Source organism: Balearica regulorum, chromosome 9 (assembly GCF_011004875.1).
Source record: "Balearica regulorum gibbericeps isolate bBalReg1 chromosome 9, bBalReg1.pri, whole genome shotgun sequence".
Classification (NCBI taxonomy): domain Eukaryota; kingdom Metazoa; phylum Chordata; class Aves; order Gruiformes; family Gruidae; genus Balearica; species Balearica regulorum.
This window is the reverse complement of record NC_046192.1, coordinates 23,746,275-23,770,301: the sequence shown is the minus strand read 5'-3', so window position 1 is coordinate 23,770,301 and position 24,027 is coordinate 23,746,275. Positions and strand designations below refer to the sequence as shown.

Sequence of the window (24,027 nt, the reverse complement as noted above, 5' to 3'; positions counted from 1 at the left end):
CCTAGAAGTGAAATAACATCTTAAGGGTCTTGTTGAGAAAATAAAGGTGAAATGGTCAAATAATAAATACTTTAGTAATGTTGCCATCTGCTTCCTGTGAAGTGGATGTGTGACAGGCCAGCGCTACCCACCTGAGGCCAAGTGTCTGGATCTCAAAATTAACTATCACGAATTTGTACCATCACCTTACTAGAGTTCCAAGCTGACATGGCTGTAGAAATTGAACTAGCCTTAACCTCTTTCGCTTGATCTGCAGTGAACAACTCTGAATCTTCTGAAGTGTGAAGAAAGAGATCTTCTTGGAGCTGTTCAGGGGTTAAGGAAAGGACTTGATGACCCATTACTGTAATTAGCATTTTCTACAAATATTCCCCAAATACTTCAGAATCCTTTTGGAATGAGATGATGAGAGAAGTGATTACACTATGCTGGTAATAGTAACATTGTGAGTGGAGTTACCATATCCTGACAAACACTTCCTGGCCAAAGAGAGAAAAATCACAAAGGTACTTGGCCACATTCAGTTATTTATCAGAACACTTTCACATCAGATATTTCAAAGTTCTTCTTACTGATTTTGACTTTTAACTTCCAGAATCTAGGGTGACCTTATGGGAACAAGTAGATACAGATACATATATTTATTAAATTACTAGTCTATTAAAATGTTCTTCCTGCAATAAAATTTTATAGTGGTCTTTCTTAGTGCTATTCCTCCCACTGTTTTATATACCCAACAGAATTTTCTGATTATTTTCCTTTGCAAGAAAATAGGATTATTCCTAACTTTTTGGGGAATTAAGTAATTACTGGTAAAACACAAATGAGTACTTAATGCAGATCAGTATTTAGTGGAGATGCTGCACTCAAGTATGCTCTGCTTTGGTACGGATATAGCCTCAGCTCATTTGCGGTGTTCCAGTGTCCTTAAACAAAGCCAGCTCTTTCTCTAGTAGCAATTAAGAAATAATTAAAAATTATTCTTTGACAAACTTGTGTATTTCTTTATCTGTAGAAATGGTACAGCCCTGGTGGGAATGCTTTTATCTGTGATGATAAGCAATTGCCTAAAAGCAAAGTACCTTTGTAGCAGCTGCTCAGAGGGAGCATTTACTTTCACCTGCTGTATATCATATAGCAGACTTTTCTGATTTAATACATACATTTTGTCAGAGGTGTATATGTATGTATATTGCTCATTTAGGCCTGTTTCTGTTTGAAATCAATACAGGATGGAGTTCACAGAGTATCACACAGCATGAAGGGCAGATAACAAAAGATGGAGAATGTCTCAGTTCCTCAGTCAACTCTTAAATTACACTTTAACCAGGACTTGCCTTCCTTTTGTTAGATCAGGAGGTTTGACAGAAGCATCTGCCTTATGTAAACATCAATGTAGGCGATGTAAACGTCAAATGTAGTTATGTGGAAAATAAACCTGCCTGGCTTAGCCCCTGATTTTCCTTCCTGCAGCCACCCTTGCAGCATTGCTCTCCAGCTCCTCTGAGAACATAATTCTTTTCTAATAGAGTCACAGTAATATTCAAACCTCACAGCTGGCATCGAAAACACTGGGCAACTTCCAGCTGCAGTTGTTTTACCAGCAGCGGTTGGAAGTCCCTGTCAGAATCCCCCTCAGATCCGCTGGCAGGCTCGGTTCAAGTGAGCTCAGTTTACAGAGTAAACCCTTTTCATTTGCCTCGCTGTTGTGCCCTGCCCTTTTCCCCCTCATGCTTACCCCTTGCTATCCCCATGCCACATTTTATATACTCCAGCCACAAACTGAAGCAACTGACAAAAGAAAATACATCTAAATACTACCAGGAAAAAAGCCCATTGTGGAAAAGTAAAGTATCGGTACCTATTGTTTTCCTCCCTGGAGATGCCGCAGTGAGGACAGAAGACCGGCTTCCCCATCACTGGGTACTCCCGAGCCTAAACACGTGCTTGGCCCCTGCGGACCTGACTGTAGATGCCGCAGCCCAGCTGTTCCTGACAGGGACATGCCCATCCCCTCTTCCCTGTCCCCAGAATTCACCCTGTTCTGATCTAGGTGCCCTACACTGCTATGCACTGTCGTTAGTTTGGGGTAAAAGACAGGATTTTCAAGTACCACTCCATCCTGCCTCTCACAGAACAGACATGGGCTCCCTTTAGCGCCAGAGCTGGGGCATGCACAGCCCGTGGCCTCTTCTGGGCCAGCCCTGCTGAAGGAGCTTGTGGCTTTGGCTCCAGGCATCATGGAGTTCTTGCTATCACACCAGAGCCAGAGAGGCACAGAATCCCAATACGTGGATCCAGTGGCAACAAGTCGTGATTTTAAACCGGTGCTGGCCCTTAAGCACCCCAGGAAAGATGCTCTGGCCTTAACTTCCTTATTAAGGGAGAGTTGAGTCCTTTTCACTTCCAAATTCCCTCTTTCACTCCTCCTCAGGTTAGTTCTTGAAGAGAGGGAGAGAAGAGCCATCTCAAGGTGGCTGAAAATACCAGGAGGATGGGCTCAAACAGACTGGTAGGGAAATAAAGCAAACTGGAGCAGATGCAGGATTTTAAGAGCTGGTGGTATCCCTGGCTTCACTTTACTCACAGCACACCAAACTGGGGATGCCAAAGCCATTCATGAACTGCTTGAGTCACACTGCAGCATATACTTTCAGATCAACCTTTCAGATAGAAAGGTTCTAGACATATAGATTATATATGTAGTATTTTTCGAGTTCTAGAAAGCTTGCATTTGCCTTACTACTTGAGTCTAAATTCTTCATGGAGTTGCACTGGGATAAATTCAGGGTAGATCCGCAAATTCGTAACATACAAAAATGGGACAGGAGACAGACTCTGCTCACACTCGGTGGCCAGGAAGGCAGGAACACTGCAGCAGGAGATGCTTAGGGACTGCGTGTCCTCGTACTGCACCGTCTGCCCACAGGCATAGCTATTCACTTCCCAGCTATTGTGGGAAGGAGCGGCTGTATCACTTACTGCTTGGCTGTATCACTCACTTCATCCAACTACTTCTCATACATTATTAAAACCTAGCCTAGAAATGTTTGAATCATGCAAGTTTAAACAAAATTCTTTATTATGCTATTTTTACTAGAAAGTCTTTATCAAACATTTTCCAATATCCAAAGTGGTTATAATGCAACTTCTTAGCGGTTTTAATGTAAGATCTACTGTTCAGCATTTAGCACGGAGGTTATTGCTAAGCTTACTTTTTATTTTAAATTAGGCAACTCTTGATAGGAACTACAGTCTGTGAAAGAGTCTCCACCTGCTTGCCAGCACAGCTATATGTGACAGATGTATCGATTTTTCAATACAGAAGAGACAGAGAGATTAATTCTGTATGGACCTTTAGAGAAAGAGCAGCGATACAGAGCTGTATTGAACAAGGTTTACCCCCAGCTCACTCCAGAGCACTCCTCAGGGTACCGAGGTATTTTGCCTAATAAGAAGGGCTGACTGGTTTGATTCTTATCAATCCCTCTCCATCAAATCAGAATTATACAGTAGATCTTTACCTGCTTCACCACGGCGCTCTAAGGGTGTATAAGCTGGTGTTTGCAAAACACGTAGCTGTAAGACCCGGTACGCTGGCTTCTAACAACCTTTTACAAGTCACAGGTACTTAACTGTTGAGCATGATTTGTTACTGATTCTGATCAAATACTTCAAAGGGAGCTAGCAAGGAGTGGTAGCAAACGGCCGCAGGGTCTGCTGTACACTAACTCTGCAACTTTCTCACTCAGAGCCTAAGGAGAAGGACAAAACAATCCTATCAGTGTAAATGAACTGAGACTGAGCAGCTGCTGAATGTTTTCAAGAGACTTCCTGGTAATGGCTGGTACAATTTCATTAGGGCTTCTCCTTTTATTTAATAAAACACTGGATGAATTTATTTGTAATACAGCAACAGGTGCAGGAAAACAAAAGGCACATTTCCTGATTGTGTCCACAAAGAGTCCATTTCTTACTGGCTGACACAGTAGGCATTCGTTTTGCCATGTGTATTTTTTTTAATGTGAAAACAGTAATAATCACTCAGAAAGATAACTGCTTCATGATAAAAGACTTTTGAGAGAGGAATTAGTTTAGAGTTAGCACTATGCAAACGGTTTCAGTGCAAGTTAAAGTAAAGAGAGAGCTAACAGTACTCGGTAAACATTGATCATGCTTTAGATATAGATCAAAGTATTCTCTACAGGTGGTAACGACCATTAATCCTCATCATGTAAACCAGAAACCAAACACACAAAAAAGCTACGCTTATGATCCCTGAAAGTGCTCTGTAGCCCGGATCCAGTAAAGGATGTAAGTGCTCACGAGACACTCCTGCACTTTACCTTTACTAGTCAATAAATGAAACACAGAGAATTGACTCTCACTAGCCTTAACGGTAAATTCTTCTTTTCTCTTTCTGGCATACGAGTCTTCAACCAATAATTAAGAAAGGCTGTTTGTTGGGAATCAGAAGATGGAGTTTTGAATTCTTCAGATTGAGAGTGGGATTGAAAATACATCTCTCCCCCCTTTTCAGCTTCCTTTTTAAATGAAAGTGCCACCATAGAATTTGTTTAAAATTGAAGTCTACTAGAAAGTAGCAAGCTACTGAAAGGTTACAGAAGATCACTAGCTCTTCCCTCTCTAGTTTTGGGGGTTTTTTTTGTGAGCAACAGAATGAGAATAGGATCACACCTTGCACTCCACGTTGGCTTCAGTCTTAACATTTTTAGTTTCTTGTCACAGTGACCAGCAAGCCATGAATTGGGTTTTACACATTACTAGCTCATGCAATGTAGTTTTCAGAGCCTTGCACTTCCCATCTTTCTTCTAGTTCTAATTCTTTGTGTCAAAGACATGCAAAAACCAAAAACAGTGCAGTGTCATCATGAGCACTGGGAAAGGTTACACCTTGTACAGTGAAAGCATGCTGTAGTTACACAAATCAAGGAAACACTACTGAAAAATGCATCAACCATGCATGTACTAGATTTTCACTGAATAAGCAGAGTTAGAATTCTATAACAAGATGCCTTCAGATTAAAATTACTATGGAAATCTTTACAGTTTCTTCTCAACAAGAACTTCCTAAGAACAAACCTGTTACTTTCAAGCTGAGCACCTTGAGTGATTCCAATCAAGATCCAAATGCATGTTGTCTGTGCTTTTAAAAATTCCTGAAAAGTAAATGAAAACATCTTGTAAATGGGACACTGGTCAACTATTTTCTTCCTTAAAAAATAAAGCTAGTAACATTTTATTAGTTAAATATTTTATTAGAAAATTAAAATCTTCATAAACACCATACTGTCTTTCTGAGACATGCTGCCTTTCGGGAACAGCAACTCTGCAACTGCTTGCTCATCAGCCATTGCAAAACTCTGGTTGTTAATCCAGTGCTGACAAGGCATACAATCTAATAGGGCATTAAACACGCTCAGCTAGGCAACACCCAGTTAAAGGCACATCCAGGAAAATAGACAAGGATACAGGAAAGGCTGTATCACATTGGCACTCGTCTCCATGCACAAACGCTTTCCAGAGACAACATTCTGCACTCACCACGGTCGACTGCCAGCTCTGCTCACAGCTTTTACGCCTGTTCATCTCCAAACTGAGTCACAGCTCAACTCCTTGATGCTCAGGATATTGATTTTTCACAATAATTTTTCTAGGAGTTCACTTGGCAGTGTATAGCTTTCCCCACACATGACATCAAAACGCATAAAGATGCATTTGACCTCCCTGTCTTGCTCCCACATGGTTTGAGGTGTCCAAGATGTCAACATAAGATTTCTTGAAATATACAAAGATGAGGCTTAAATTTATTCCTTCTGCTCAATTGAATAAAGGGGCAGATGGCAACTTGCTTCAGAAGCACAACACATCCCAAACAGGAAGAACTGGGGAAAAATAAAGATTCAGTGCTAACTACATAGGAAGCATACCCTGTACTCCTTCGTGTAATGGTAAAGAAGTTGTATTTGTTGCCTACACCTGCCTCTGTCTGAAGGAAATGTCCTGGCCCTAAATCAGGCGGCACTGAGGATGAAGCAGAAGCAACATGCAGAAACTCTACTATTCCCCATTGGTCTTTCTAAGAGGCTTCAGAAGCTGCAGTGCTGAGCTCCATCATGGAAGGGAGGCGAGGGTAGAGACCGATCTGTGTTCTGTGAGGACACTAACTTTGTTCAGTCACTCTGTTTCTTTTAGAAACTGATCAAGTTAGATCTGAAATTAGAGGGTGGGGTTTTTTTCTTGCTCCTTTCCCCTTTGTGCTAAAATCCTACACTTACAGTTAAGTTGAACAACAGAACCCAAAATATGAGCAACTGGCAGCAGGAAAGCGTCTTGAAGGAAGGAGGCATCTGCGCAAATCCCTTGTGACTACAAGAGACACAGAACTGCAACATGATCATCTTAATACACAACCAGCTTTTGCAAGAGATTTACCATACCATTTCACGTACTCCCTCCTGGAGGAGGCAGTTTCCCGTCTTATTTTCACACACAGCTGCCTGCATGCAAATATAAATTAATTTCTTAAACCTTACTGTAGCTGCACATGAATATAAATGTAGCCTCCGAACAGAAAACAATCATTTGACAGTAATCAGTGAGTAATAAGCAAGCTTTCAAACAAACACCACAGCAGGACTCGGTGGAGGGAAAGGGAAGCCAAGTAGTGCCAACATTAACTGAGGATGTAACTTGGGCAGCACAGTGCTCCTGCAGGCCACACTGAGGAGCCCACTTGGAAGGCTCACAGAGCGGGGACACTGTACTGCATGCTCCGGAGGTCACACATTCATTAAGATTTTTATCAGCAGAAAAAAATGTTTTAACACTCCCCTTCCCCTCCTGGTTGCTCATTTCCACCAGCCAGGTTAGTTTCTGCAGTCATAAAGAGATTATAAACAAACAAAACTGACAGAAAGATACCATCCAAACAACTTACTAGCTACCACTGGGAAAATCACTTTTGCTGCTTTGAATCAGAACTAAGCAGAAGAAAACTAGCTACTATTGAGGGCATCACCATTTGGATACTTGTGAGTGGGACCATGCTGTGGACTGGGTGCTCAGAATGTAAAATACCCATCTCAGGTGTAAACATTTTCTTACCATATTGCAATTTGTGCAATAGTCCTAGTAAGTACTCTTTGGATAAGTAAATATTGTCAATGTGAATGCTGCTTGAGATTACTTTAAGCTCTTGCATTGTTTTCAGATTATGATACTGATCATCCTGTTTTTCTACCAAAAAAATCCAAAACTTTTTTTTTTTCCTGAAGTTATTTAATCTTTGAAATGAACCGGGGGGGGGGGGGGGGGGGGGGAGAAAAAGAAAAAGCTCTACTTACATCTTAATTTAATTCCAGAGAGTTAGTTGCTTTCAGAAGAGGTCCTACTAGCCACTTGATACTTTTGTACACACAGATCAAACATGGATTTGCAATCTACCCTGCAAGAAAAACAGCAAAAAGTTTCCCTCCCAACAGACACCAGACATAGTAAAAATGTCACTACTCTATGATTGACAGAACTCGATCCAACCAACAAAAGACAGGTAAAATTGAGTAACATACAACAAATCCAAAGAGCTCCAGAAGGTTTAGCTCTCCTCATTAGGTCCCAGAAACCAGGTGTTCTGCCTAAATTTCTCAAGTGGTCCAGTCTGCAGGAGGCATCTAAAAGAAGTCATTTATTCCCATCAGTACCTAATTTTTGATAAAGGCAGGACGTTAAACACTACCGTTTCCCCAATCATGTAGTGCAGTGACTCACACTGGCAACTCCTGCTCAGTAAACCAGTTTGGACAAGCGTGCTGGGATGGGCAACCCTGCTGTCTGTGGAGGCAGCGGAGCAGCAGAACTGGGCTCTGCGCTGCTCTGCACAGGGCAGTGCTGCAGCACCCACCTCGCAGCCTTCCAAGCTTCTCATTAGGTTTAGCCCTGAATTATCAAAAACATAAAGGGAAAAAATAAAGATATCATAGTGTTACAGCTCTATTGCGTACACGTAGCAATTGGGAAAACGCTGCCAATTAACCTGAGAAGCACAGCTCAGGTCCCTCAGCAAGCCATGCCTGCAGCGGGATGTTATCCTATGCTACGTGCGTCGGTAGGTGGGAATTAAAACAAATGGAAACTAAATTAGTAGTTTGATCTGGAAGAGGTGGAAAGCTGCTACTGTGAATTTTTAAATTCTATTAAGTAGACTGCTACAGGATGGCCAAGCTAAAAAGCCAACCCATTTAGAAGGGTTTGTATGTATTTTCAGGATTATCTACTTTAATTCATTATTATCTTAAACAAATAATGGGTATTCCCTAACCTTGCTCCTAAACTTTTCTTAATGGTTAAGAATCTCTGACAAAGACAGAATTGAGGGCGCCATTTGTAAAAAATCTTTTTACCAAAATAACATTTAGAGTAAAATATTCCTTAATATTAAGTGTATAGCCCTTTAACTATATTATTACCAGAAGGTAGTCACCAGTTCAATATTAAGTTCCCCTATGGAAGAGAATAAATATACAGTATTAAGGGGTTTGTACAATTTTGTGTTGTATTTCAAAACCAGAAGTGTTCTATAAAACCATTAGATGATGTTAAAAATGTGAACTGTGTTGCAAATACACCATTGGCTAACTACTGCAATATTCCAATTTATTTGATGGCTTAATCAATGCTAAAAGTAGAGATGTGCTGCAAAAAGGTGATTCGCCACGTATTGAGAGGTACTCTGTGTTCAGTATGGGACAGGTACAGGTGGAAGCCCACAAACCCAGGGTGTTCCAGGGGCGATCACACCCATGGTCACCCATGCGCTTCCCCACGGAGGGCTCCATGGACGAGGACAGGAGATCCGCTGCCAGGCTGCAGAGATGGCAAACGCCCCCACAAAATGCACCGAGAGGCGTTCCAGCTGTGAGAGCAGAAAAGAAACAGAAATCAGTTCTTCCAGCACTTGCCGGGTACCCTAAGGGACAATCTCTGGGAGGGGGTCAGCATCCCCACTCGTTGCCACTACCTTGGGTGAAACCCCGGCCTGTTTACCATCGGGGCTACGAGTCCCAAAGCCAGCGCGGGTGGGTAAGCACACACTGCGTGAACACAGGGCTGCAAACCACGTACCTCATGGCCGCTGCCCCGCAGCACACCGCTGCCAGCAACGCTGAGGGCAACGGCACCCCTGCCCTGAGGGCCTCACCGCTGCAGCGCCCTCACCGCCCCGCCGTCGTTCCGCTGCCTTTTTTTCCATACACGTCACACATTTAGAACAGAAAACGTTCATCCGCCATGTAGATAATGATGCCAGCGGCCCCACGAGGGCCGCTCTGCTCTGCCCTCGCCGCTCAGGTAACGTCAGGCGCTCACCTCCCGCGGCCGGAGCCGTTTCATTTCCCTCAGTCACGGCGGGCCTGTGTGACGGAGGGATTGAACACAACACGTCTAACCCTTCTCCTCGAGGCGGTTACGTTTCCCTCAACATGAGCCCCTCACCGCCGTGCCCCGCTCCGCGGCCCGCCCTGAGGAAGGGCACGGCTCAGGCTGGGTTGGGCGCTGAGGCGCCCCGGGAATCTGGAGGGCGCAGAGCGGCCGGACCGGCTCGGCTCGGCTCGGAACAGGGCAGGGCCAGCCCCACCGAACCCGCGCGGCGAACCGGGCCCTTCCCTTCACCACCCCGCCCGGGTCCCCGTGCGATGGGGAGGGGCGGAGATGGCCGCCGCCTGAGGTGCCCGCGGCGGCGCGGCGCTGGAGGCCGGGGAAGGTCTCCACAGCACACGCCGAGGAGGAGCGCGGAAGGGCGGCGGCTGCAGCAGGTGGGTTCCTGGTCGAGGAGGGGCCGGCCCGAGCGAGAACCCACCGCGGGGGCCTCTCCCTACCTGGGCGCCTCTCCCTACCCGGGCGTCCCCTCAGAGCCCCCTCCTCCGGCCGCTGCTCTCCTCAGCCCGGCGGGGGGCCAGGGCCCTGCAGAGAAGAGAAGCCCGCCGGAGGTGAGGAGGGCCGAGGGTGCCCGCGGAGCCCACGGGGACCCCTTCGGGGACGAGGGAGGTGGCGGTGCTGACAGCCCTCGGCTGCTGGCAGGAGCGTGTCGGGGAAGGCTTCTGCGCCGGGACAGCGGACACGAGTCCTCCTGGTGCCGCGGGATGAGGCAGCTCCAGCGCGGCGGTAACGCCTCTGCCCCTCGGCCCGGGTCTCTGCACAGCGGACGAAAGGCCTCGCCTGGGTACAGGTGATTCTGCATTGCAGTAATACAAGTGGATTTGAGGGACCGCGTACAGGTATGACCCTGTTTTGCATGCAGATTTCCTTCTTTCTGCATAAACAAGTATAAGAAGACAAAATACACACAGAAGGCTATTTTAAGTTGTACTGTAAAATGCGTTCGGCTTTAAAGGATGAAATGTACTGGTGCAGATGAAGAGGGAAGTGGCAAGCCCAGGTAGGCTTGTAACTGAGTTCAGAGGATACATCTCGAGTTGTACTGCCAGGTACCTCTAATTGTTCTGCTTTTCAGGAGACACTAACTCAACTGTTCACTAACTCTGGTGAGCTACTAATAAAATGTGTCTATTTAAATACAAGTGAGTTAACAGAGATCCTAAGAAGTGATTCCTTTTTACAGTTGCCTTGGCTTCTCAGCTTTTCTCTGCTGTTGCTGAAAATGCTGACACCATCCTGCTTCTTTAGGGAAGAGAGAAGAAAGCATATACAGCTTTGTCTAACACGTCTTGCTGACATACATGAAGCCATCCTATGTTCAATTTCCTTAGGAATTAACACATGGAAAAGAGTTATCATAAGGAAACTTAAGGAGAACCAAGAGAAGACCAGCTGTTCTGAGGTGTCTTTGTAGTGCTTACATTGCTAAAGGATGAACAAAAAATGCCAACTAATGAAGCATGTGTGCTTTGTATTGCCACAGGGTTCCAGGATTTTTAGCAACTAAAAAGGATGAGTTGGGTTGATGCTTTTTCTGTTTTCAGGATATTTCTGCAGTCTTGATATAGAGTCTATGAGCATAATGAACTGTGAGGCCGTACCATAATATCTCCTGTGTCTTGTATGATTTCTGTGCTATGTGGTTATCAAATTTCTTCAAAATATGTAGGAGCTCTGAAACATCCATCCCTCTGCCCAGCTGGACAGAGAGACCCTCGTGCTTTCTGAAGGAAAGGAGCACAGTCAACCTTATTTCTTCAACTTTTCCTTAGGGAAGTAGCTTAGATCTATGTTGATCTATTTACTCTTTGTCAAGGAGCCTGGAAAATTCAGACGTAAATCTGGTAGTTGCTGTAATAGAGAATTAACTAATTGGTAGAGATACCCCAGAAATAAATTTTTACAAAGTTTTTTCTTCTTCTTTTTAGATATGAAGCACTGTGCTCTGTGATATTTATTTTGCTGGTTCTTACTACTGGAGGATGGCTGCTGTACTCTCTGAAAATTGTTCTGGTCAGTACCTCTACACCCAGGTGAACCAGCCTCTTGAAATGAGCTGCATGTTGCTCCTGATTATGCTCGGAAAAGTGTTCCTTGATTTCTTCATGTTGCAAGTTCAGCAAAAAAATGTGAAAGTCAGTTTTATGGGATACTTTTGTGTTTCACTGGCACTTCTCGATTTCACACTGCTGCTGAGTATATTTTTCATTTTCTATTTTGAGGACTTTGCACTTTGGGGTGTGCGATTTACAAAGTACCACATTTGCCTGTTCACTCAGATAATTTCTCTTACCTATGGTATTTTGCATTACCCGGTATATCTTGTGGCTGGTCTGGATTATTACATGACTATAGCCCAAACCTCTCAATTTCCTAAAAGAGGTCAGAGATTGCTTTATGTATTTGCTGTGATTGTTATATGGATTTCAGGGTTTTTTTGTATTCTGAAAGTTCCCGCTATCCATGAAGAACTAGAAATTCAGAAGCATTTTTCTCCTTATCAGTGTCCTCTCTATGCCAGTGTGCAGAGCTACTCAGTCTCATGTGCCATGGTGCTGCTCATAGGCATGGCTCTCCTGGCTTGTCGGGAGGAAGTTGTCGCCATGCTGGTGTCTGTCAGGGTGGCTTCCTTTGCCAGCCAGCCTGTTCTGATGTTCTCCTATGTGTCTACCAACAACGGCACTTGCTTTAAGTGGCAGCTCCTGACCAGACTCCTCATCTGTTTTCTTGGCACTTGGGCACCTTTTGTTCTTCTTCAAATTATTGTTTTGTTTCTCGGTGCTCGGATTCCAGCCTACATGGAGATGAACGTTCCCTGGCTGTACTTCATCAACAGCTTTCTCATTGCAGTAGCATACTGGTGTCGATGTCACCATGTTGAATTGACAGAAGAGATGTGGACTACAGATCCATTTGTCAGCTGGAAATTCTGCTTTATGCCATTTAACAATGAAAACACAGAGCCAGCTGATAAGCCCGGCACAGTAATTGTGATCTGCTAATGAGCTGCTGACTGAAAAGCCTGCAAATAAGTGCTGCGCAACAGAAGCACGTACTCTGACGTTCTGTGACTGTGTCCTTACAGATAATACAAGGAAATACCTCCAGAGCTACAAGCCATGGAAATTATTTAATTCTACCGCTATTGTAATGAATATGGCACCAGAGCGTGGGACACACACACTTCCATGCTGGATTCCAGTGGGCACTGAGCACCTGCCAGGTCAGAGAAGGTAACTTGAAAGTACGGGTTTAAGAAAAGACCACTACTTAAACTTTAATGGAAAAGTTGGTGGGTTTTTTATGTTTATTACTAGAGTTTCATACTTGCTGTAAATGGAACAATCTCAGGTTTTATAGTACAAAATGCAGTAAAGTCTCCTTGAAAGCTGGAGCCCTTTTATCGGTTATGTACATGTCTTCACCTACTGTCAAAGGTTCAAAGAACTTCCGTGACTTTGTGAAGTGTATTTTCCTGTTAAAGTGTGACTTTTTGTCAGTTTGATTTAAGTTAAGAGTTGTCTGTTTAATGAGAAAAATTGTTCTAGTTAATGTAAAGCTACAACTCCTGCAGAAATACAAACTTTGTTTACATAGTACAAAAATAGTGCAAGATGTGCAACTTCCACAACTCCGGGAAAGGTCCTGATGTTTATTTCTTTGCTACTATTCTAATGTATGTATGTGCATATTAAAAATTAATTACAATCACAGCAATAAGCAACACGATTACTTGCTATACATAAATATATGCCCAAGGTTAAAGAATGGCTTAAATGAAAATAGAATTTATTTTGAAGCCAAAATTACTTTGAAATTAAAATAGTTAAGTTTGTGGAAGTGTCATGGTTTAACCCCAGCCGCTAACCGAGCGCCACACAGCCGCTCTAGCAGCAAAAATACTCTATTAATTTTCAAATTCTTACAGGTTTTATGAAGGTCTTGATTTAATTTTTTAGATGATAAATAAATGATACACAACCAAAGCAGACAAATGGAAGTAGCATTTATTTCTGAAGCACTGAACTCACAATACAATATTGTATTGAAATAGAAACTATTAAGTAAATGATGCTGCAGGTTGGTTAATCATCCACTCAGACCCACAGGGAACAATGATACCGCACAAGAATACTCATTAAGAAAAATCTGCAGATAACAAAAGGTGCAATTACAAGCAAGTTTAAGCAGCATAGTATAAGGTGCTTTGTTTCAGCATTTATATGATGAATTTACCCATTAACAGATAAAGAAATTTCACTTCTACAGATCATAACAAATGAGAGAATCTAAAATTCATTCACATGCTAGTTGGTAACAGGAAAGTGCTTTTTAAAAAAATGATTCACAAAGTGAAGATCATATTTTTACATAGTTCACCATGTGCTCTTCAACCATAAAATTTAATTTTGGGGTTATAATTTACATTATTAAATATCAATTATAGATGTAATTGCAGAATTTAATGCTATGTGGGCTAAAACTTCTCATAAAAGAATATTCCAGTATATCACTCTGTAAGAATACACAATCACATCTCAATCGTATATCTTACATTTCTGCAATATATCAAAGTCCAATTATCATTCTGATTTATTACTTCATCCCACAAAGTGCTTCTTTCACCCACTGTCTGTGTTACATTTCTTTGAGGTTTCAGTAATGTAATCAAAAGGACATGAGCATTTTTAAGCAGTAGAAAATTGTTTGGGGGAAAAAAAAATCTGTTAAAAAGGCCATCAAAAGGACAGTAAATGATCAAAAACTGAATTTTAGAACTAGTGCAATAAGAGGAGGCAATGCTTAGCAACATAGTGTGAAGTGTTTGGCACCACAAATTATTTCATCCTTTATGCTGGAAAATGTATTTGGAGGAAATTCTGTTTCTATGTTCAAAGTAGGAAAGCTCGTGCAATGTTAACTTGAAAAACAACCTTAAGTAATCACTCCCTGCTCTCTCAAATTGAAATTGCTGTTATTGAGCGCTTGAGATGCTATAGGGTAAACTATGTCTAAACACATTTTTTTTTGACACAGCATTTCTTCAGGTTTTATATAAATTGGACACCCACTGAAATGGGGTTGACAAAATATTTACAAAACCTAATTCCATTTAAAAACCAGCAAATATCTCAAATATAGTAATGCACCAGGCATTTCAGAAGATCATGAAATAACTAATCCCTACAGACTTGGCAAGCAAGGGAGATTTTCTAGTTTAAAATTCATTTAACACCAGATGAAGGCAAAGTTATTTTTGAGAACATACATTTCAGATGCTTCTGTGGTGTGGGGTTAATCTCACACCCTTCTGATTCATTAACATATTCAGAACTGGAACTGCAAGAGGTTGGGTAAGGCTGCTGATATATTTTATTTAGCAGTGTGGTTCAGCTTCTCAACCCGTAATTAACGTTTACACAACCCCCATCTACCCCGATGTGGCAGAACTCCCATGGTTGCTGCAGTGCTTCTAAACCCATTTTAAGTTCTTTGAATTTTATTTTTTACAGAGAAGCCACAACATGCAGCCAAAGCAAATATTAATGCACTGATGTTACATCACTGTATTGCTGTCAAGTTTGTTCTACCACACTCTTTGGGGAAAAGCGCCAAAGACCACCAACCTTTGGGCTGTCGCTACACCCACCCGGAGGAGGTGGTGGCACTACAGGTCTTCACAGAGCATCCAGCTGTGGCATCTGAGCCTGCAAAGTAACTATTTTAAAATACATCAACAGTAGCTCTCTTTGTAAGCCCATTTTTATCCCTGACTTTTTATGGAGGGCGATACCAGCTGAGAAGTGATCTTTAGCTTATCACCCTCCTAACTACTCTCTTCCACTGTGCATTTTTATCTGGTGCTTCTGGGAAGTCCTGACACTGAACCTCAAGCCCAGCCACACAACCATAAACCGTCACTCTACAGAACAGGGTTACAGTTTCATCAGCAGACAGAAAGAGAGAAGCTATGCTAGGAAGGTGGTGGTATCTGAAATAGCAACTACAACCACTGCTTCGTCTCCTCTGTACATTACTACTTGTGCTGTGCCAGCAACTAATGGCTTTATACTGTTCAAATACTTTACAGTCTTTAATTCTTATAGGATTATTTGATATTAATGGTAACAGAGGCTAGAGTGTTAATCCTTTATGAGAAACTACTATACTTTCCTCATAGAAAGAAGCCCTTAAAAATCAACATTGATTTTAATGAGATACTCTGTGTGTTTTCAACTCGAAATAGAAGTATTTGGCACTCATTAATAAACCCCTTCACTCCTTACACACACACCTTTCCTCATCAGTACTGGTTTGCTGTAACACAAAGACTACCTAAAGAGGAAGCTGGGCGTGCAGAATATCTCATTGTTCTTTCAAACATCAGCTTTGCAAAAAGCTGCCGGAGGATGGCAACATCCTGGCTGCCAATATAGCGGCCAGGTTGCGGGGGACAACGCGAGGCTTCCCACAGGTTGACCCGACTTCACCGACAAAGCAGGTATGCCTCATGAATCAATTTTATTTGTGCTTCTAGCCTAACCCCATCATCAGCACGGATACCCTGATTTAGTGCCTATGAACAACACTACAAGCCTTTCAACAAGCCTATGTAACAATACACTGCTTTTTCGCACAATTAAAAACTCCTTAAGTGTTATGTATTGCACATAAACAATACTTATGATCACTATTGTATCAATGTACAATTGTGCTCAAATTATTACTCTTTCTAGATGGGAAAAAAATCTCTTTAGATCTCCTTTTTCTAGCTCCTTACTGTACACAGTCATTTTGAATAATTCAGCAGGAAGCTAATACATGCTGGAAGTTTACAATTTTTTTATGTGAAATCTCTCATAACACTGACTCCCAGAACTGTGCTTCGCAAAAGTTAGATCAATGGTTACAAAAGCTAGACTATAAGCTTAGTACATACCTTCAATTACAAGCATATTCACACCTCTGAATTTTGGTTATTTCCTTCCACTTAGCTGTAAGAGACCAGTAAATAAGATGCACATCCTCCATGTCAATGAGCAGGTATGGGTAAGTTTTAACGTAGACGTTACACAAACCTGCACAGCAGCTTAGGATGGGAGCCTTGAATATAGGTGGAAGCGCTGACCACGAGACCCGGACACAAAATGCTCCAGCCAACACAGCTGACACCCAACAGGGCAAAAAAGAACAGTTAGAGACCTTTATGGAGAGAAAAACAGCAGGTGATTGAGCTCCTCTCAAGTTAGGAAGGTGGTAAAATCAAATCAGCCTGATTCACATGGATTAGAGTAATGCGTCCTAACTGCTTTTGTATTCAGTCTATGTGCCAGCCTTGGGCTTCAGGGTACTGAAGCATCCCTCAGCTCTTAAACCACGTTAAGGACAGCTCTTTGAAAAAGAAAGTAGACATAACATCTACACAGCAGGCACTTATCTGTACCACAATTACCATCTCTTTTTTTAAACATCACTATTTGCAAAGCCATCCAGTGGATGTAACTACATAGAACCGGTAGGGTCTAAATTCCTTTAAAATGAACTTAATTCAGGCTTAGCTTAAATGAACTAAGCATTAAATGAGTTTAAATTTCTTTCTCCTCACAATATTTCCTGTCTGAAACTACAGCTCACTGTACAAGAGTGACTTAAAAATTAGTTCACTATGAGCAATTATTAACACTTCACATTGAAATTATACATTTATAGCTCTGTTCATACCTGCTCCACTCAGCATTCAACAGAAACAGCACATTTAAAACAAAATACTTTAAAAAGTTAGTTTCTCTCCATCTCTAATAAATTAATTTTGGTGAATGTTAAATAAAAGTATCCTAAATTGATTCTTTTGCAGAGTCATTATCTGCATCCTAGAACAACCGATGAGTAAAAGTCTAGTTAATGAGTGACAACTATAAATCTAAATATATGCTAACAAGAAATCTCTATGCAATACTGGTAAGAAAATAACCCTGCAAGCTTTTATATGCATGCTTAATTTTAATATGAATAGCCTCGATATAATCAGAAGAACTACTCATGTTATAAATTTTGCAAATAATTAGACATCCAAACAACCAGGACTCACAGTACAGCCGTCACTGAATTCTTCGATCACTTAGAGCTATACACTTGTCAATGCGTAAGAAATTGCTTAAGCTATTGTGCTGTAAGTTTCTGCACGGATACTTTGATACTAAAATGAGAGCGGTCATCTGAAATAGGCATTGGTTTTAACTGATATGCTAGGTAGTGACACACTACACCCAGCAAGGCCTCACTACATAAACTTCCACTCAAACCACACTTAAGAAATGGTTTTATACCTGAGCATTTCCTTACAGCTAAGAGCAAGATAAAGAAGTGATGCAAAAAGCTATTGTAAGCCTGCTCAAATACTTGGTTTTATCCCATTCCTTTCCTCTTGCTGCTGCATCTGCAGTTATGATGGACTCCATCTGTTCTATCCAAAAGGCTGGATTCCCACTTGTGATTTGTCCGAAAGTAAGTCAGGGGAAAAAAAACCAACCTGCTTTCACAGGTAAGAAATGAGGAAATGGATGCTTGCAGGACATAAACCTTCTATTTGAGATCTCATTGAAACAAATCTAGCAAAGGTTTTACCCTCCATCAAGAAATTAATTTCTGGAAAAAAAATATGATGAATTAACGGGTAAAGAATGGATTTACAATGCAGTTTGTTTAAAAACCCTTCAAACATTCTCTCGTGATCCAAGACAAGTGGCAGTTTAACTTGACGAGATGGTTATTTTTTATTCTCTATATAAGCAAGGTGATAAAGTCTTATGAATGTGCCAGATGTGAGGCAATATGGGTTGGCTGGGAGAAGTTAGCAATTCCCTGGCAATGCATGTTTTTGAATAAGGAGCAGCCTAGAGCTCCCAGAGCACGTCACCAGTGGAGGTGGCCGAGTTTCTTTGCTGGAGTTCTCTGTTGCAAAGCAGGGCTGCTGAGTGGTACGAGTCAGATTAAGCAGGGGAGACTGCATACCCATTTTGATCATTCCAGTGCATTTCTTTAAAACCCCAAATAAACTCGGAAGCTGAGACAAATGTAATAGTTATAATTCTATTGGAAGAAATGACAGTCACATTCAGCCCAGCAATAGGGTTTTGCCCTGAGCTAATGCTGCAGTTTACATTAGAGTGGGGTAGGATGGAGACCAGTGGAGAAAAAGGAAGGGAAAAAGCCATCCAACATATCTCCCTTTTGAGCTAAGATCTACAGTGTCCTCTATTCTTTTCTATAGGAATTGAAATATTGTAGGGATTACCGTGAGATGTAGCCCACAACAGCAGCAGTCTGAATACAGAATACAAAACTCCAGTAAATAAAGCTAATGAAAAAGATTTCTTGTAGACACATCCAGTGGGGGCAATGTGTCCTTTGGCTTTAAAACCCAGCCAATTAAAATCTGCAATACTTCCTCTTCTGCACAAGGGTCTAGCTTAATTGGTGGGGAAAGCCATGGGAAATGTAGTATAAGCCTGGGAAAACCTCACTATCCTGAACAGAAACAAACGATTGGTATGCAAAATAGTTCTGGAGAAATATTACTTCAAGTATTATATTGCTTTTTTGAGTAATTCAAAAGCTTCTGAAGTAGACTTCAGTTGCACTTGGAAGTTTTCCAGCTTGCTTTCACATACAGGTATAATTCTTTTAAAATTTATTTTATCGACACAGCTATACCTGCAAACACTTCAATCCATGTGCATTTCTATCAGTACAGGTTAGTATAACTGCGTCTGCTTTTTAGTTCCTGCTTAATACCAAAATCAATGAAGGAGAAAAAACTTTCAATATGCATAAGGCCCGCATTCTTAGTTGCTGCATTCATGAATATTTGAAGCATAACTCACTATCTGTGGCTCTCCTAAAACCACAGGAAATGTAGTGTACCAGAACAGATGTGCATTAATCAGGTCTACTCCAAGCTCCTGGCATCTGCCAGTGATTGTGTCCGAGAGTTGTATATAAACACTAGCTGTAGAAGGTCTCCTGAAAGCTGTCTAGTAAAGCAAAATTAAAACAGCTGTGAAATTCTCATACATGTAACAACACTGTGATTAACTGCAGGTCTAAATAAGATTCATAACGTAAGTCCACATTTTCAAATACACCTCAAGCTGTTATCAAATCACACTGATGTATACCTACTTTTTACATTGCCAAAGAACAGTACAATCAGAAGACAGATTAAAAATTAGCCAGTGACATTTTTGTATAAAAATAATAAAACTTTAAGACAAAAGCCAAAGGATAAATATCTAAGATATCTTTAGTCTTCAATTAGCTCATCAAAACAGAACACATCCTTTAGAACATATGTTACAGATATGCTACACAGTGTATCTTACAGAAATGCTACAAATGGGAACCTACTGTCTCCATCATTTGAATATCCTTCAAATGAACATTGCCAAACATTGAACCTTCAACTAAGAAGTTTATTTGACAACAGTAACTGAAGACAGGAAAAAAAATTATTAAAAAGTGCTTAGCAACTTCCCTCCAAAATAAACCCAGACATAATTAATTCTCTAAAGCCTTTGGTGCCATTTGAATAAGGGCTCTCACCACATATTAGCATGTAACAGCAATGGGTTGTCCTAACTTGGAGCTTCAGTGGTTAATACAAATATTAATAATGTCTGCTGTTAGGAGGCTCAAACAGTTATAATTAAAACCAATTAAAACCAATGTTGATCTCTGGAAGATAATGGCAAAAAGTCTGTTAATAGAAGCAAAGCAATAGTCTAATTAAAGGAAAACAAAGCACAGATTTTTCTGTAATCCAAATTTACTCTTTAAGGTCATCAGTTAAATAACATACATATTAATCTACCTGCCATAAACCTTCCTTTCAGCCAGTGTATGTGCATTGACTTCTTTTGATCTAGGTCAGCAATTCTCAAAATTTAGATCAGTTCCTCTTCTTTTCAGGAATACTTTAGGGTCCCCTGAATATCTCCCTACACAATCATATATTATGCATTAATTTGCATAAAATACAAAATACATTATTTGCAGACACACACACATATTTAATTCAAATATACACAATGACTCTATGAGCACACGTGCTCTTCTCTCCCTATACAAGAGCTCAGGGATTTAGGTCTGTACATAAGGGAGTGGAGCTGCAAAAGGGAAGGAACAGAAGGTACAAAATACATCCACGAACATCTGTATGCAGGTGATGGGAAAGCAAAGGCTGAGAAGGTGCTGCTGCCTCAGAGCCCAAGCAGCTTGGGCATGTGTCAGTAACTGGGGAAACACGTATTTGTTCCGCATAGAGCGTGAGAGAGGGGAATACAGAGAGAGACACTAAAAGCCCACCACCTAGGTCTGCAGCATCCATGTCAAAATCTGGAGAGGGACAAAGTGGGGCCCCTAGAGACAGCTTCCAGAGTTGCCTAGCAGTGGCACTCCTCCTGTCCACCTGCAGCTCCAGGCTCCCGCACTGCAGCAGTGGCTACTCCTACACCCAGCTCAAGAGACCTCACTGAGCAACTCGCCATGCTCCTTCCTCAGACTACTGCAAGCCCAGCTCACACTAGCCAGTGGACAAATAAAAGGTGCTCAGAAACTTCCAGTGAGGCAATGGGAATGCACTACAGGGAAAGGCAAGTTAGAAGAGGTATCAAGAAAAAGAGCATCTGAGCTATGCTATCCCTTCTCTACCTCCATAAAGTACGCTTGTCTCAACACGAGCTAGTTCTGGCTGCAGTTTTCAGTCCCTCAAAACCAGGCATTTGGGAACCTGAACCCCGAGTGTTCTCACACCTTCTCAGGATCCACTCTGAACTGCCCACTTGAGAACTGCTGGTCTAGTTTAACTAGCAGCACGTGAAACTACAAACCTAACAACTTAATGCCCTCTTAGTGCATAGCAGCATACAAAGAGTAAAGTAACATGTGCTTCAGTTACCTCTGGCAAGAGTGTCATGCCATCGCATTTCAGTAGCCTGATGATGAGGACTTTGATGAGACATCTACATGGTTTATAGCATTTCCAGACTTCAAGAAAATACTACAGTAGCAGAGATGAGGGTAAGCCTACACAAGGAAAACCAGCTGCCAATCTACTCCTTAGAAACAATTTGCTCAAGACTAAAAGAAACTTAGAGAGCACAACTAAATGCATAGCATTTTACTGTTACTAGTGCTTCCACAGGGTCTGTGGACACTTCTGTTATTTCAGTCCAAAAACTGCTGTATGTGGGAAAAAAATCTTTCAGAATACAGCAACACAATTTAAAGGGTATTTAGATTGGGGTGGGTGCTGGGGTGTTAATCTTAAACCTATAAGATAAAGTACGCTGGGGAATATTTAACCTATCACAGCATGTTTCACCTTATGTTCTTCCATGAACTCCCACTTCAACTCAAAGTATTACTCAGGCTTTACCATGGACCTATTAATTGTTGGAAACTACAGAGGACTACCTGGTATAATCAAAGGAACATCTTCATGTGGGGAAATTCCCGTATATTTAACAAAACATCACAGTAACACTCATGCCACAGTGAAGATGTTGGCATATTACTGTCAGTTCTGTCATTGAGAAACTGTTGTTTAAAGCCTCATGTTCACCCCCTAGGATTCTTTCAATGAATTGATACGTGCACAGATTTTCAATGCAGGTCCAAGCTTAATATTCATTGCACTCATAAGGTGATCCTCCTTCAACAAGAGGAGAGCTTGTCCATCAATTTCTTGTGCTCTAAATTCATCCGCAATATCTTGACAACCTACAAGGCAACATAAAAAAAAAAAGTGGGTTAGAAATGTGCATTCTTACATGCAGTAACTCTGTCCATGCTAGAGCTTTTCAGCTAGACAATTTCCAGTGCTTATCCCTTTAGTTTGTACAACCAAAGTACATGCAATAGTTCAATATTATGATGGGAACTTCTGAGATAATCTGAAAGTAATTTTTACTACAGCCTCTAATTACACTGTAATTATTAGAAAATTATTCATTGGAAAATTCAAGTCCTAGCAAAGATAGCTTTCTCATTTCACTAAGAGGAACAATTGCCATGATCTCACGATTGGAAGGGACTGGCAAAATACCACTGAAATAACAACCTAGTAAGAGCATAACTCAAGTGGGTTCTTTCCAGCAATAAAGATATACGTATTCTACTACTATGTACAACTCAGTGAGAAAATTCACACAGCTACAATTTCCAAAAGGTGTTAATTCCACCTGTATGTTACAACCAACAGGTTAAGTAAACAGAATTTTGATACATGGGCTTTACCATAACTGTTTCACGAAGACGTTTATCATCAGTTACCTGAGTGAATATTCTATACACAGCAGTAACTCACTTCACAAGTGCAACTTTAAACTAGTTGGATTTTTTTTTTAATAAAGTCTTTTTTCTGAACATGAAATAACACGGTCTCAGGTTATTGAGGCCTACAACAAAAGAAAGAGGACTCTTCTTGGGTTGGACTGTCACAAGTAACCGAGGGCCCTTTGCCACTGAAGAACACTGGGGAAACAAAAGGTTCCTCAAACGATGTTCTGGACATCTGTTAAGCAGAAACAGTCAGCTATGCCTGGCTGTATGGCAGCTCTGTTACATGGAAAAATGTCTTTTAACAACGTGAATAACAGCACTCATTTTCAGTTGTTTCTTTGAAGCTTCTTTACCCCTAGCCATGTTTTTCATGGGTTTTATATACTTATGTTCTCAACCCAGTGGTCTCTCCATCTGTTTCACAGCCTTTCAGACAAATTTTAATTTGTGCTCCACCTTCCATTCCTGCTTTCAATTATTCCTCAGTTAAGCCTATTATCCTGGTTTCAGCTGGAATAGAGTTCATTTTCTTCCTAGCAGCAGGTATAGTGCTGCGGTTTGGATTTAGGATGAGAATCATGTTAATAATGCACTGCTGTTTTTAGTTGTTGCTAAGTAATGCTCATACTAAGTCAAAGACTTTTCAGCTCCCCATGCTCTGCCAGTGAGGACGTGCACAAGGACCTGGGAGGGGACACAGCCAGGGCAGCTGACTCAGACTGGCCAAAGGGATATTCCATACCATATGATGTCATGCTCTGTATATAACCAGGGGAGTTGGCCACGGAACAAGCTGGGCGTTGGTCAGCAAGTGGTAAGCAATTGCATTGTACATCACTTGCTTTGCATGTTCTTTTATCATTATTATCATCCTCCTTCGCTGTCCTATTAAACTGTTTTTATCTCAACCCACGAATTTCACTTTTTTTCCTGATTCTCTCCCCCATCCCACTAAGGAGGGGAGCGAGTGAGCAGCTGTGGAGTGTTTGGCTGCCTGCAGGGTTAAACCACAACACAGATTTTTTTTTTGCATTTTTGTATTTTCCCCTGTTCTGAAAGTATACTATTACAGAGATGTGAAAATATTGTGAAGAACTCCTTTTCCACCCCAGATGAGAGCAATTAACTGATTTAGTGTCCTCTTGTGTGTTCAGATTTAAATTCTATAAAGGATAGTCCAATTTCCTGATGGATTTACAAGTGTGTAAGAGATGAAAAGAAACGTGGAAG

The 24,027-nt window shown here is 41.4% G+C and overlaps 2 protein-coding genes across 6 annotated transcripts in view; one reads left to right on the top strand and one right to left on the bottom strand.

The window, feature by feature from the left end:
* Positions 1–9,734: 9,734 nt before the first annotated feature.
* On the top strand, positions 9,735–13,334 carry GPR160 (G protein-coupled receptor 160). Of its 2 annotated transcripts, none has more exons than XM_075761585.1 (2): positions 9,735–9,833; positions 11,385–13,334. In XM_075761585.1, exon 2 carries the CDS (start codon positions 11,439–11,441, stop codon positions 12,456–12,458), a length of 1,020 nt encoding a protein of 339 aa, XP_075617700.1. In that variant the 5' UTR covers positions 9,735–9,833; positions 11,385–11,438; the 3' UTR covers positions 12,459–13,334. The 2 variants fall into 2 exon arrangements, with proteins under 2 accessions (XP_075617700.1, XP_075617701.1); XM_075761586.1 differs by lacking the exon at positions 9,735–9,833 and adding an exon at positions 10,099–10,246.
* A 111-nt stretch (positions 13,335–13,445) lies between these two features.
* The window catches only part of PHC3 (polyhomeotic homolog 3), a 32,425-nt gene continuing 21,843 nt past the window's right edge, over positions 13,446–24,027 (bottom strand). For all 4 annotated transcript variants that reach the window (XM_075761578.1, XM_075761579.1, XM_075761580.1 and 1 more), the window contains one exon: positions 13,446–22,236. In XM_075761578.1, the coding sequence (XP_075617693.1) occupies positions 22,082–22,236 (155 nt within the window). In that variant the 3' untranslated portion in view covers positions 13,446–22,081. The remainder of the gene's footprint in view (positions 22,237–24,027) is intronic.

Coding starts and splice junctions, on each gene's coding strand:
- GPR160 (XM_075761585.1), top strand. CDS start 11,439: ATGGCTGCTGTACTCTCTGAAAATTGTTCTGGTCAGTACCTCTACACC.